Source organism: Cibotium barometz, chromosome 32 (assembly GCF_041138505.1).
Source record: "Cibotium barometz isolate CiBa-2024 chromosome 32, ASM4113850v1, whole genome shotgun sequence".
Lineage (NCBI taxonomy): Eukaryota > Viridiplantae > Streptophyta > Polypodiopsida > Cyatheales > Cibotiaceae > Cibotium > Cibotium barometz.
Window position 1 is genome coordinate 38,304,057 of NC_141077.1, and position 13,825 is coordinate 38,317,881.

The 13,825-nt window shown below is 47.3% G+C and overlaps 1 protein-coding gene across 1 annotated transcript in view; it reads right to left on the reverse strand.

The window, feature by feature from the left end:
* Positions 1-13,148, reverse strand: part of LOC147620166 (uncharacterized) — a 75,267-nt gene extending 62,119 nt beyond the window's left edge. Inside the window, exons 1-4 of the mRNA XM_086772361.1 lie at positions 12,874-13,148; positions 12,746-12,797; positions 12,320-12,471; positions 11,602-11,890 (exon numbers count right to left, since the gene is read on the reverse strand). Coding sequence (XP_086628487.1) covers positions 11,602-11,890; positions 12,320-12,471; positions 12,746-12,797; positions 12,874-13,033 — 653 coding nt within the window. The 5' untranslated portion in view covers positions 13,034-13,148. The remainder of the gene's footprint in view (positions 1-11,601; positions 11,891-12,319; positions 12,472-12,745; positions 12,798-12,873) is intronic.
* Positions 13,149-13,825: the final 677 nt, after the last annotated feature.

The following is a 13,825-nucleotide window of genomic DNA, read 5'->3' on the forward strand; positions in this document are numbered from 1 at the left end:
CCTCTCTCTACCGTGCCCCCGAGCAGCCACCTCTCCCCCATCCCCCACACTCTTCCTTCTTTCACCTGAGCATGGTGAGAGATGTATTGATAGGATGCAGCCTGGGAGAGCACAGGATCATGATGGACTCCTCACCGAGCATTTCTCTCATGCTAGGGACACGCTAGCCCCTTTACCGGTTCACATGTTTAACAAGGCTCTATGTGATCTAGTCATCGAATACTATTGTACCTATCTTGAAAGCAGGTGACCCCATGGACCCCAACAACTACAGGACTATCATGATTGGTCACACCTTGGCCAAGATTTATGGTTCGATTTTGGAGCATGAGCTTACTAGATGGTCCGAGGAGTAGAGACTCAGAGCACCAAGGTAAGCAGGCTTCCAGAGAGGACACTCCACACTAGATCATATCTTTACACTATGGGGGATCATTGAGGAGGGGAGAGCTCACGCGGGCATTGGATATATTACTCGGGCATTGGATATATTACTGCTTTGTGGATTTCCGCAAGGCTTTTGATACCGTCCCACAGGCCAAACTGATGAGGAGACTGCAGGATATGGGAGTGCCAGCAGAAATGCTTTGGGGGATCATTACACTCTATGAGTTAGTCACAGGCAGAGTACGGGCTCCACGAGGTTACTTAGAGATCATACATAGCACTATTGGGGTGAAGCAGGGCTGCCCCTTATCGCCTACTCTATTTGGTCTATACATTGACGAGATCTTGGATTACATAGACAAACAAGGAGGACCAGGAGCACATTTAGTAGGAGTCTTGATACTGATCCTCTTGTATGCAGATGATATTGTTCTGATTTCTGATTCACCAAAGGGGTTGCAAAGGCATTTGGATGCATTACGGGCCTTTTGTGAGGACCGGGACCTCACTGTGAACCTTGGAAAGACCAAGGTCATGATCTTTAACACCTCCCCGCAATGGATAATGTCATGTGCAAGCATTGCCATGGACATTCTCTGGAGCTAGTCCAGAAGGGGCAGCCAGAAAAAGATCATTAAGACCAGAATTTAGGAGCATGCTACAGTTTTGGGCCAGTGTTGGACTTGGAGCAAGGCATGGAAGACTTGGAAGAGGCTGTCGGCTGCACACAGAGGCTGTTGGCTGAACCAGATAGGAGTCGGCTGGACCAGGGATGCTGTCAGCTGCAAGCGCATCACAAACATGGGATTTATGACCAATGGAGAGAGATAGCTGGAAATTCATATATTCATATAGTACAAAAAGGTACCCTAATCTACAGCCATAGGCTGCCTTCTTGAAAAGGAGTAGCACACCAAAACAGTCCTAGTTCTTAACCCACTCCACAAGGGAGAGAATGACTAACACAATGAGCATCTGTGCCTATTTACAGGCCCTTGGACCAATGGAGTGCTGGCCAACTGCTGGTCAGCCAGCCGACTGTTCATAAATCCATGTAGTGATGCGCTTGCAGCCGCCTTGCCCTCTAGTACAGCCGACAACTCATGTAAGCAGCCGACAGCACCCTGTCATGCAGCCGACAGAGCAACCAAGTCCTTCTCCAAGTCCAAACTTGCCACTTCTGCACCTTATGCTCCAAATCCTGGTCTTAATGATCTTTTTCTGGCTGCCCCCTTCTGGACTAGCTCTAGAGAATGTCCATGGCAATGTTTGCACATGACAGATAAGTAGATCTGCAGTACAGTTTACATACAGTAGAGAGCCTGTGGAGTATGTTACCTCATATGTATACCTTGGGATCACTTTTGCTGGACCTCAGTTCTCAATGTGGAAGACGGCCGAAGCTAGATTGATGAGGGGATATGCAGGCTGCAGCCCTTGGCTCGCTAGAGAGGCAATGTTCACAAATACAGTTTCAGGAGCCGAGGACGAAGCTTTGGCTATTTGATACTCTAGTTACACCTGCACTACTGTATGGGACCCCATCTGGGGTCCCAACTTACACCACAAGAGTCGTCAATTGTCATGTGCATGAAATGCCATGGACATTCTCTGGAGCTAGTCCAGAAGGGGCAGCCAGAAAAGATCAGAGTTTAGGAGCATGCTACAGTTTTGGGCCAAGGATGGACTTGGAACAAGGCATGGAAAAACAAGGAAAGGGTGCTGTCGGCTACATGACCAGGGAGTCGGCTGTACCAGATTTGGCGGCTGCAGCAAGCGCTTCAGCGTTTATGGAGAACAGGGCTTCCCGACCAGCTTTTATGGAGTATATGCCAAGTAGGCTGGCCAACCAGCAATCGGCCAGTTCTCCTTGTGTCCAAAGGGGCTATAAATAGCTTAGGGTGCTCATTGTATTATTCATTCAACTCCTTTGAGTTGGGTCTTAGACTAGGATTTGTTTTGGGTGTATACCACCTTTTCATGAAGGCAGCCTAGGGCTGTAGATGTAGGTACCTTTTTGTACCATCAGAAATATATTGAATTTCCAACATATCTCTCTCTCTACTCTCCCTTCTGTCTGCGTTTTTGCATCAGCATGTTCTCGGTGGTGTTTAGGGCTGAAAGAAGACTCTCAGAGCTTCCACGTGTTACATCAATGGAGAGAGCCGGCCGAGACAGATACAGAGGAGGTATATGATGGGTGGAAGCCAATGGAGAGGGCCCTAGTGGCGATGATCTCGCACATGATTAGGAGTAAGCCATCAGTGCCACATGAGATTGCGCGGACAGAGATGGGAACTGCACCTATAGTGACAGAGGCTCTATTCCAGACAGTGACATACTGGCACAGGCTATGGGAGCTTCCACTAGATAGATACCCCCAGCTAGCCCTGGAGTCCTCAAGACAGCTGACACTCCAAGGAGATACAAAGTGCTGGTATGCACAGGTAGGCACTTGGTTTGGCATGCACGGCATGCAGATGGAGGCACTCCCCCCATTCCAGTATAGCATAGAGGCCCCGTCTTTTGCTCTCAACCGCACAAAGCGGAACAGGGTTATCAAGAATGACATTGTCAAACTGGATCTCAGAGCACATGGAGTTCACCTAGTCGCCCACCGGGGACGAAGATGGCCTTCTACAGAGATCACCTCCTATGCCTGGCTTCATCATCCGCCCACGCTACATAGACACACACCTATCTTTTGGGGTGAGATGTGCAATCAGCCAGATCCGCACCTCGTCCCACCAGCTGAGAGTGGAGACTGCCAAATATGGGCCCAGGGCGGCCGCACCAGAGGATAGGATATGTCAACTCTGTCACACAGAGCCCGAGACAGAGGATCATTACATATGTCGATGCCCTGTATACTATGAGATTCAGGGGAGGTTCCACTGCGAGGACCAGCACAGAGAGCTCTCACTGACTTTCTAGACCAGCGGCCGATCCACCCACCATACCCGGACCACAGGCTAGTACAAGAGCTTGGCCGAGAGGTGTGACACTCAACAGAGCCACTAAGCTATGCAGAGCTCGACGCCCCAGACCCCATGGCCCTCACCCACGGCCACGCCACCCCAGGAGGATCCGAGCCATCATCTCCCATCATCGCAGGACCTTCTCGCGCCGGCTCAGTTTTACCACCTTGGGCACCATGTCACAGCGGCCGATGAGGGATGTATTAGGGTGATATGAGAGCTCTCTGCTCATGTACCTAGATCAGATTTTATAGTTCTAAATTTTTGTTATCTTTCTTTATTACTATTTTGTACCCAAGATGATGTACCTCATGGATATGATGTACTTCATGGATATGATGTAACCTTTTGGTCTCATAGGTCATTTTGGCCTTTTGAAGACGTTAATACAACTTTCTCTCTCTCTCTCTCTCTCTTGGATCATTATTGACTTCCCCCATTGCCTAGGCCTCTTCCTACTTGAGCTCCGCAGACACAAGGACACTTTCTTGAGAGAGCTTCGACCCTAGCCACCCCGCCCCCTCCCTCGCCAGCCAACCATCACCAGTTTTTTCCAAACCCAAGAGGTGGACACCAATACAGTGGATCTTGTGGACCCACCTCGAGCTACTCCGGACGCACCTCGCTCGAGAGGAGTTACCTCGGACACGGCCTCTGCACTCCTGTGTGCCCGACGCCCCCGGCCGTCGGCCACGACCCCTCATCAACTTCATATCGAGGACATGCTCCACCGCCATCAAGCTACCTTTCCACGTGACATCGCTAAGGAAGATCTCTCGGCCATACTCATTAGCCCCATGCTTGATATTTTGGAGAGTGGTATACCATCTATTGGGGGCTAATGCTACTCTCATGTTTCTATGTTTCTAGCATTCCATGATGAACTTCCATGGACAGTTTTGTATCTCCCCAGTGAGATAGATATGTTCATGTTTTGTTTCTGTTTTATTTTCCATTCCATGATGAGATATGCCATGGACATTATTGTATCACTTTGGTCTCATAGGCCCATTGGGTCTTTAGTAGACGCTTAATATATCTTTCTTTCTTTCTATTTCTCTTTCTCTCTCTCTCTTTCATCATGGCTGACATTGAGCTGCACCCGCCATAGCTCAATGAGTAAGAAGGTTTTCTCTGCCCCAACATTGGTATCAGAGCAAGTCGACAGCTTCTTCTAAATCTCAGAGCTACCCTCTCCAAATGCATTCTAACTACGCACCCTTTGTTAGTTTTGGATGGTTGTAATGGCTAGTGAACAACCGCCACCAACCATCTACTTCTTTTGCCTTGCTCAACCCCTGCTGTTCGTCCCCAGCAACGTTGCTAGTGCACTAGTGACCACCTGGCCTTCGCCGCCGCCAGTGTTCCACCCTCCTGTGCATGCCGGCTTCCACCTAACGTGAGTGCGACCTGCCTTCTATTCGCGCTTGCCACCTTCGCGATCCGTCTTCAACTACTACAGCCCTCTACACATCCTCTTCTGCTGCTGTTGCAGCACTCGCGACCTTCTACTGTAGCCTTTTGCCTCGCGTGCATTCCTCCTCTTGCCCCCCCTGTGCTACATCGCCTCAGTAGCCTCTTGAATTCCACAGGTTCTCCCAGCTCTACTGTCTGCTCTTGTTAGTGCGGCGAACGTGGACGATCCGCACCTGCACAACAACCGTGGATCAGCCTTGCCTTGCCTCATCGCTCACCACCATCGAAAAATCTAACGGCACCAATTTCACAACATGGAAGACAAAAATCCGTCTTATCTTCATGCAATACAACGTGCAGAGAGCAGTCAACGGCACTGAACCGAAACCGCGGAAGGCACCGACACATCTCCGATTGTCATAGCATGGAGTGAAAAAATGATCGAGCTCTCACCATCATGGGCCTCTCCGTCGAAAACAACTACATTCACCTCGTGGATCTCAACAAAGCCGCTGAGGAGGTATGGGACGATCTTAACCTCCTAGGTCTGGAAGAAACTAGTGATGGTTGGTTGGCAAGGGAGGGGTCAGGGTGGTTGGGGCCAAAGATCTCTCAAGAAAGTGTCCTTGTGTCTGCAGAGCTCCAATAGGAAGAGCCCTACACAACGCTAGTCCGAGAAGTCAATGATCCTAGAGAGTGGACCAAATCCCTCAAGAAACAAATAGTGAAACCTCCCACGGATCTCATAGTATACTAGGCAGCAACGGCATATGTAATGTTCCTCTATCTCAACCTCTGTGTGGCATAATCAATGGATCCTCTCCTCTCTAGGTCTCCATATGAGCTCAAGACGCACTCCGCTCTACCTGTCTCCACTCTCAAGTAGTGGGATGAAACCCGTATTTGGCCAATCGCAATCCGCAAGGCATGGGAGATGTGAACACTTCTCATCCTCAGTAAGTTTGCCCAATTGTCTTTTCTTTTGTAGAGTTTCTAATTGATCACTCCATCTTTTCCTCTCTTGCTTTCTCTCATAAGCTCTGAGTTTCCCCACCCTCCTAATAATGACCTGCATATCATTGGCAAAAGACCTCCAAGCTCCTTCGTTGTTGCCTCTCCTCCTTAGTTTACCAATGGTATCTTCAATATAGAAAATGAATAGCTCATCTTTGAGCAAAGAGTTGTTGACCCTCAATTTCCTAGTGGGAAATTGGTTCAATTTTTCCTCCTCCCAATCTTTCACATGCCATTCCCACTTTAAAGGCATGTGGTCAGAGAGGGCAGAGGAGCTGTCAATTTCCAGCTTTAAGGTGTGGGGAACCCAAGTTGCCTGTTGGCTAAAGACCCTATCAATTCTGGAAGAGGAACCAAAATATTGTACACTGAAGCAGGTATGGCCAGGGTCAACTCCCCAATCCCCCAAGCTCCACCCATCAACAAGTCCCATTTTACCCCTCAACTCTTCCCACTTCTTTTTTTCCTGGCCCGTCAAGATGGTACTCCCCCCACATCTATCAAAGAGTTTTTCAACCATGTTAAAGTCTCCCATCAGAATGCAAGGTCCTTGGATATTTAGAGCAGATAACGAATCCCACGGACCCCCCCTCTCTTTATGATTATGAGCTCCATAGATGTTCACAACCCAGACTCTCTCTCCCCTAATCTGGATCTCCACAACCAAGGCCCTACCCTTAAGGTGATTAGCAACTAAGCAAGGTTTCAAGGATTTCTTAATGATGGTCATCACACCACTATATCCACCTCCAACCCTCCTATATAACACTACCCAATCTTTGCAACTCTCTCCTAACCACCTTCAACCCAAAGATGTTATGTTCTTGGATAGCTAGGATGGAAAGCCCCCATTCTTTTACTAGACTCCAAAAGGTTTCATTTTTCTTCCTATCTTTGATACCTTTCACATTCCAAGTGCAGCCCATAACCTCCTCCTCATTATTCATGACAAGGTAGTTTCTCGGACTATCTCTACTTTCTCGTTACCTCCCTCATCAGGGGCTAATTTCCAGGAGTCTTTCCAGGCTTTTTCAACTTGCCAATTAAATCTTTCAATAGAAGATGTCTCACTATCAGCTCTTCCAAGGGGACTGAAAGGATTAGAGTAATCAAAGGACTAAGATCACTAGGGGATTTACTAGCACCCTTGTCATGTGCATGCTTGCCCATGTACATTCTCAGGGCTAATCCAGAAGGGGCAGCCAAGAAAAACATCATTAGAACCAGAAGTTGGAGCACACAGTGCTGTTTTGGCAGTAGTGTGGACTTGGAGCATGGAAGACATGGGAGATGTTGTCATAGGACCTGGTGGCTGCATTGGAAGAGGCTGTCAGCTGCAGTGATCTGTCGGCTGAGCCAGTTGGAGTCGGCTGAACCAGAGTTGCTGTCAGATGCAGGGCGCTTCAGTTTATGTGGAGGAATAACCAGTCGGACAGCGTTAGAAGCATTTAATGCACTGTAGGTTGGCCGACCAGCAGTCGGCCAGTATGCCATGTATTCAAGAAGACTATAAATAGGCAAGAGGTGCTCCTCAATGATTGATTCATTCCTTAAGGGAATGGGTCCAAGTAGGGACAGATTTTGGTGTCTATCACCTTTTGTATGAAGGCAACCTAGGGCTACAGAATTAGGTACCTTTTTGTACCATAGGAATATACTGAATTTCCAGCATATCTCTCTCTCTCTACCCTCTCTTCATGTCTGCGTTTTGCATCAGCATGTTTCCAGTAGTGTTTAGGGCTGAAAGAAGACCCCCAAAGCTTCCGCATGTTACATTGGTATCAGAGCATCAGGCTCAGCAAAGCTAAACACTGAATCAGTTCCATATGATGGTGTACAAGTCCAAGGTACAGGAAAGTACACGGATACGAAGCCCAAGGCAAGGAACACAGGATCGGGAAGAGCTCCCAGGAGGTTTGTTGGTGGTGTTCCACAAAGCCAGAGGGGATGGCAGTCCTGTGAGCCAGATAGGTTCTCGGGCAACAGTCCCAAGGGAGGATTATCCTCCAAGGGGTGATGTGAGAGTGCCAAATTCATTTCTCAGGAATGAAGACCAAGAGAGTGTTCAGAGTCAGGGCAAGAATGGATTGGGGACTGGAGGGAACAGATGCATAGATTTTATTCAGAGTCAGAGTGGTTTTGGAGACCGGGCCGGACTTTCAGAGAAAAGGGTTGCCAGAGATGGATGGATGACAGAGGGACTTCGGGAAAAGATTGGGATGATGACAGTCATCCAAGGAAAAGGTTGGAATCCCGTCATCAAGTTTAGCAAAGGCGGATGTCATGTGCATGCTTGCCCATGTACATTCTCGAGGCTAATCCAGAAGGGGCAGCCAAGAAAAACATCATTAGAACCAGAAGTTGGAGCACACATTGCTATTTTGGCAGTAGTGTGGACTTGGAGCATGGAAGACATGGGAGATGCTGTCATAGGACCTGGCGGCTACGTTGGAAGAGGTTTTCGGCTGCAGATGATCTGTCGGCTGAGCCAGTTGGAGTCGGCTGAACCAGAGTTGCTGTCGGATGCAAGGCGCTTCAGTTTATGTGGAGGAATAACCAATCGGACAGCGTTAGAAGCATTTAATGCACCGCAGGCTCGCCGAACAGCAATCGGCCAGTATGCCATGTATTCAAGAAGACTATAAATAGGCAAGAGGTGCTCCTCAATGATTGATTCATTCCTTAAGGGAATGGGTCCAAGTAGGGACAGATTTTGGTGTCTATCACCTTTTGTATGAAGGCAACCTAGGGCTGCAGGATTAGGTACCTTTTTGTCCCATAGGAATATACTGAATTTCCAGCATATCTCTCTCTCTACTCTCTCTTCATGTCTGCGTTTTGCATCAGCATGTTTCCAGTAGTGTTTAGGGCTGAAAGAAGACCCCAGAGCTTCCACGTGTTACAACCCTCATCTTTGATTACACGTCTATTCTGAGTCCTCCTAGATTCCTCCTTAGCTAGCCTAAGGCTAGATTTACTCTTGGTCTTATCAGTTACTTTGGTCCACCCACCTTTGGCTTGTCCACTTCCCTGAACATCCAATAAACCTTTACCTTTCTCTTCTTTCCTCAAATTCTCAACAGTCTCAACCTTATCCATTTTCATATCCCCCCCTGTGTCAACTACTTCTTTTTCCTATCCGCTGCTAACCTTATCCTGAGATCCGCTCCTTCAAAACCCAACTATGTGGCCGAAGCCCCCGCACTTAAAGCATGCCCCTAGAAAGGAGCCAAACTTCAAAGCCAATTCTATTTTTCCTAGTTCACCCAAATCCACTTCCATAGATTTCGGGGTCTCGATCCTAGTATTCCAGGTAATGCATACGTTGTTCGCTTGACGACTCGAGTCTTCCTCTTTCGGGATGTGCAAAGTCGGGCCCAAAGAATTGGCTAGATCACCAAGTGCCAGCCGGAGCCAGGGAGGGAGGCCGACTAGCTCAACCCACACAGGGCAAGCTTCTTTTAGGCTTTTGTTAACATCAAAGAGAGGGTCAAAAGGTAATGCGCGTACTAGCTTTTGGCCCATAAACAGAGGAGCTCTAGCAAAGAGTTCAAAGACAGCATGTCCCTTGGTGAAAAGGACATTAAAAAACCCTTTCCAAGGCAAAACATCTGTGACACCACCTTTTCATGAAAAATGTCCTCTTGTAACCATCTTTTGAGTTCTATTTTAGAAGGTGGTCTACCTGGACAGAAAACAATCACGCTGCACATTGAGAAAAGATTTATCTGCCTTCTTACCAAATCAGCAGAGACCCTTGCACATACCTTAGACCTAGCAAGCTGTCCTGACGGAAGCCTAGGGCTTAATCTGGCTGCGATCCAATCTGGATGCTTCCTCCTCGCATCCTTGGCTTCATCTTCAAGCTCACGGGGAACAACCCTTCATGGCATCGAGGTCGTCCTGCTCCCAATCACCCGAGTCGCGCACCTCCTCATGCGCCCAAGCCTCATTCCCCCCCAGACACCCAAGCGTCGTCCATTCCTAAGGCCCAAAGACCTGCATGCACGACATACACCAGCCACGCGCCCCACGTACTCGACCATGCAATCAGCACGAGTGGATTAACTCTCCAGGTTCCCACTCTCTTAAAGCACCCTTCTTTGAATGATGATTCTAATGAATGCCTAATGATCCTATTTATAGGAAAAAGGTATGAATTCGTAATCAAGACAGTTTTGCCTATGTGTCCAACAAAACATTGTCCAAAAAGTCATATTTCGTGTCCAAACTATGCCCAAAAGGTGTCCCAACCATTGGGCTATGTCTTGGGCACTTTTGGGAGATTGTAGGGCTGCAAAATCCGCGCTAAATCTGCCCGTATATTTGCTAATGAGATATGCATTTCTATGAGCATCAGGATTAGCAAATGCACATGAGTTGAGAATTATGAGATGCAAAGTACGACCTATGCGTTAATTCTTGTCCGAGGATGCCGCTTAACAAAGTTTTGTTTGATTCAAGGTCAAAATCAAGCAAGAAGCTGTTGATTGAGGCCTTGGAAAATGTCTTGGCACTGGATCACAGATTGATCTATGAGTATCACTCGGAAGTTACTATTTGCAAGTTGGTGCACTTTCTAACAGGAGCATTGGAATTGTCCATGAGCCTAGGCATGAGTGCAAAATTCTTGGAGGAATTAAAGAAAAAAAGAAGAGTTTTACTTTGGAAACTACAGAATGAGCAACCGCATGCACGTGATTATTGTGCATGCAATATTGAGAACAAGTTGCCACCATGAGGAGTGTACTTGGACAACGGTGCCTATGCAAGTTTTACATATCAGCATTACTTGTGTACTTGCCATGGTATCATCGACCAAAGGAGGTAGCACAACCTACGAGGAGAGGAAGTCGACTCCTTGTGGATCGTGATGCATGACATTGGTGACATCATGTGGAGGTCGCAAAGGCGGCCAGACATCTTGGTTTTATGGTTGCATACGAAGACTCGAGTAAGAGAAGAACTCGCATTCGTCCTCGAAGGAAGAGCCCTGTGAGGTGGGCTCTTGTTTCACCAGGCGGCAATAGAGGTGCCCGCAAGGGGCGGGGATATTGGAAGGTTGGCGATTTCGAGCGTGTGATCTATGGCTAGAAGGTGCCTTGGATTATCCCATAAGTGGAAGCATGGGAAGTCGAAGAGCCATATATAGATTAGAGTGGCACCTTGTCATAATCATCTCCTCCGGCCGGTGTTTTGGGAGGTAGCTCACCGGGAGATGGGAGCCCGGTGGAGGGATGCTGCAGTGCCCGTTGGGGGTGTTTGTGGAGCTCGATGGTGATGTGTCCGCTACATGCCTTAGTCTTCTGCTGCGCATTCTGACAGAGACGCATTCTGACATGGTATCAGAGCCCGGGCGTGTGTGATCCTGAGCGACCCCCTCGCGCCTCGGTGGCTTGCGGAGCTCAAATCGAGGGAGGGTGTTGGAAGGTTGGCGATTTCGAGCGTGTGATGTATGGCTAGAAGGTGCCTTGGATTATCCCATAAGTGGAAGCATGGGAAGTTGAAGAGCCATATATAGGCTAGAGTGGCACCTTGTCATAATCATCTCCTCCGGCCGGTGTTTTGGGAGGCTGCTCACCGGGAGATGGAAGCCCGGTGGAGGGATGCTGCAGTGCCCGCTGGGGGTGTTTGTGGAGCTCGATGGTGATGCATCTCCTACGTGCCTTAGTCTTCCGCTGTGCATTCTGACAAAGGAAGGCATGCAAGACAAAACCGAGGGGAGTTGGGGGTTACTTCTTGCAAGGTTGCAGGGAGAACCAGGAGCTTCAAAATTAAAAAAAAGGTAACATTCATAGCACTCAACCTGTGAGAAGGCATCAATTCAAAGTCAACCCCACAGGGAAATTGGATGCTTAGAAGCAAATCTGGTTCTGCAAAAGCCTTCAATTCACCACAGTAAATAGTTCTCACTCCCTTGTTGTTACCAATGCCTTCAAGGTTGAGCACATATCCATTCCAAAATCTGTCGTCAGGCTGATCTGTGTCTACAGAAGTATCTGAGCATAGTAATTTCTCGCAAACCAAAGTGTGAACAATCACAAACTTCCTGCCTTTTTGAGCCACGAATACAGGTCCATCTAACAACCAACACCCTGCAAACACAGTGCACCATCATCTGAAGATTAACAGAGAAATATTGCCATATTGCCCAATAATGTTTTTGACAAACATAAGCAAGCACACAATCCATCACTAAGATACCTTATCACACACGGCATGGGCTATGTGCAACAACATACATTCTAATGTTGTCGATGCATGAAAATGGGGACATGAGTATATATAAAAAACTATAATATAATGTGCCGAGCTCAGATCAATTCCTCGAACTAAGTAGTGACCGCGACTAGCACTAAAGAGGTCAGGCTTTGTTTACTTAACAAAAGTATATATAAAAAACTATAATATAATGTGCCAAGCTCAGATCAATTCCTCGAACTAAGTAGTGACCGCGACTAGCACTAAAGAGGTCAGGCTTTGTTTACTTAACAAGCAATGTTTCAAATGTTTGGAAGTCTAACCTTCAATTGCCCATTGGGATTTGATGCACTCATTTAGCTGCCCCTCAGCTGGCAACTCCACTTCCACCAGCACTTGGAAATCGAGCATGTCGACGTTGACGCATCCAATCAATAATGATGACCCTTTTCTTACAACTACATGGAGTTGAGACCTACAAAAATAAGTACGCAATCTGTCAATGCATGATTAGGCAATCAAAAAGGAGACTTGATCACTCCTGGAGTGGACCCTCAGGTTAAGGCCACCCAATGTAAAGCACCATTCATCAATACAAATGATAACCGTTGATATGATGTTAGAAGCATTCATCATTAGACACGCATACATATGTATGCCTGCATGCATACATAAGTACGTACATAACTCATCAATCTACATGATACCATTCCAGCAATATAAATGAATTTGGTTATCAATGTGCGTACTCTCCGAAGATATAGTTTTGTACGACACCCGCAGCAAGGAGCTCCACTTCACCTGTTCAAAAAAGCAAAGCTTGGTAAATTTGGTATAGAAGGTAAATACTGCCTGCCAGGGTTTCCTTCGGGGGTACCTGAGAGGGGCAAGCGCTGGTGTAAGGGTGGAGAGAAGCGGTGCGAGTGGGGATCCCACGCAGAGGTAGTGAGGGTGATGGTGGGGGACGCAGGATTGGGCTGGTGCAGCTCGCACACGGTGGATGCCAAGGCCATGGAGAACCTTGAAGGAGGCGCCATCGCCCACAACCGAAAGCTCCACAGTCGCGAACACCTCTACAGTTTCAAGGCAGTTCAAAAACCCATAAGGTTGATGTAAGGAGGTTAGTGTTGGTTTAAGGTTGAGAATAATAACCGGAGGTTAGAGAAGAGTCTCACTACTAAAAGTGTTTGTAATGAACAAATAGTGTATCAACAATAATGTTCTCTCTCTCTCTCTCTCTCTCTCTCTCTCTCTCTCATCATGAAGCATAGTAACCTATGCATCATACACAAACTGCTACCAAAGTCCATGTTCGGCGTATCTTCCTGCATCTTTGGCAAAGTGCTTGTGCTATTACCGATGTGACTCCTTAACTCTATCTTGTATGTTACCTTATCCAGACCCTCTGGTAATGTCAAGAAACATAGCTGCCAAACACTTCTCCAAATCTAGGGTAGGTTTAAGCGATGCAAGAGCAACCACTTGTCAAATTTATGAAAATATGCCAACTCTCTTTTGGATGAACATCATGCCGACCTCTTGATGGTTGTTGCCACTACTACGAAAATGTAAGCTTGTACAATTTGCAAATGCATACACCTTTTGTCATAATAACTGTGGGAGAGGTCAATGCCGAAACACCTGTGTTTTTGTGCTTGTCTCCTCTTTTTAGCCATGGTGCTCTACCCTCTGTGAGAAACCTCTATAATTTTTTATCTCTAATCCTTTGTTTCCTACAAAACTCTATGTGTTTTTTTCAATGATGGATGCTTATGCATTTGTGCTTTTAAGGATGTGTTTTAATGATGGAATCATACAATTTTGTTGTG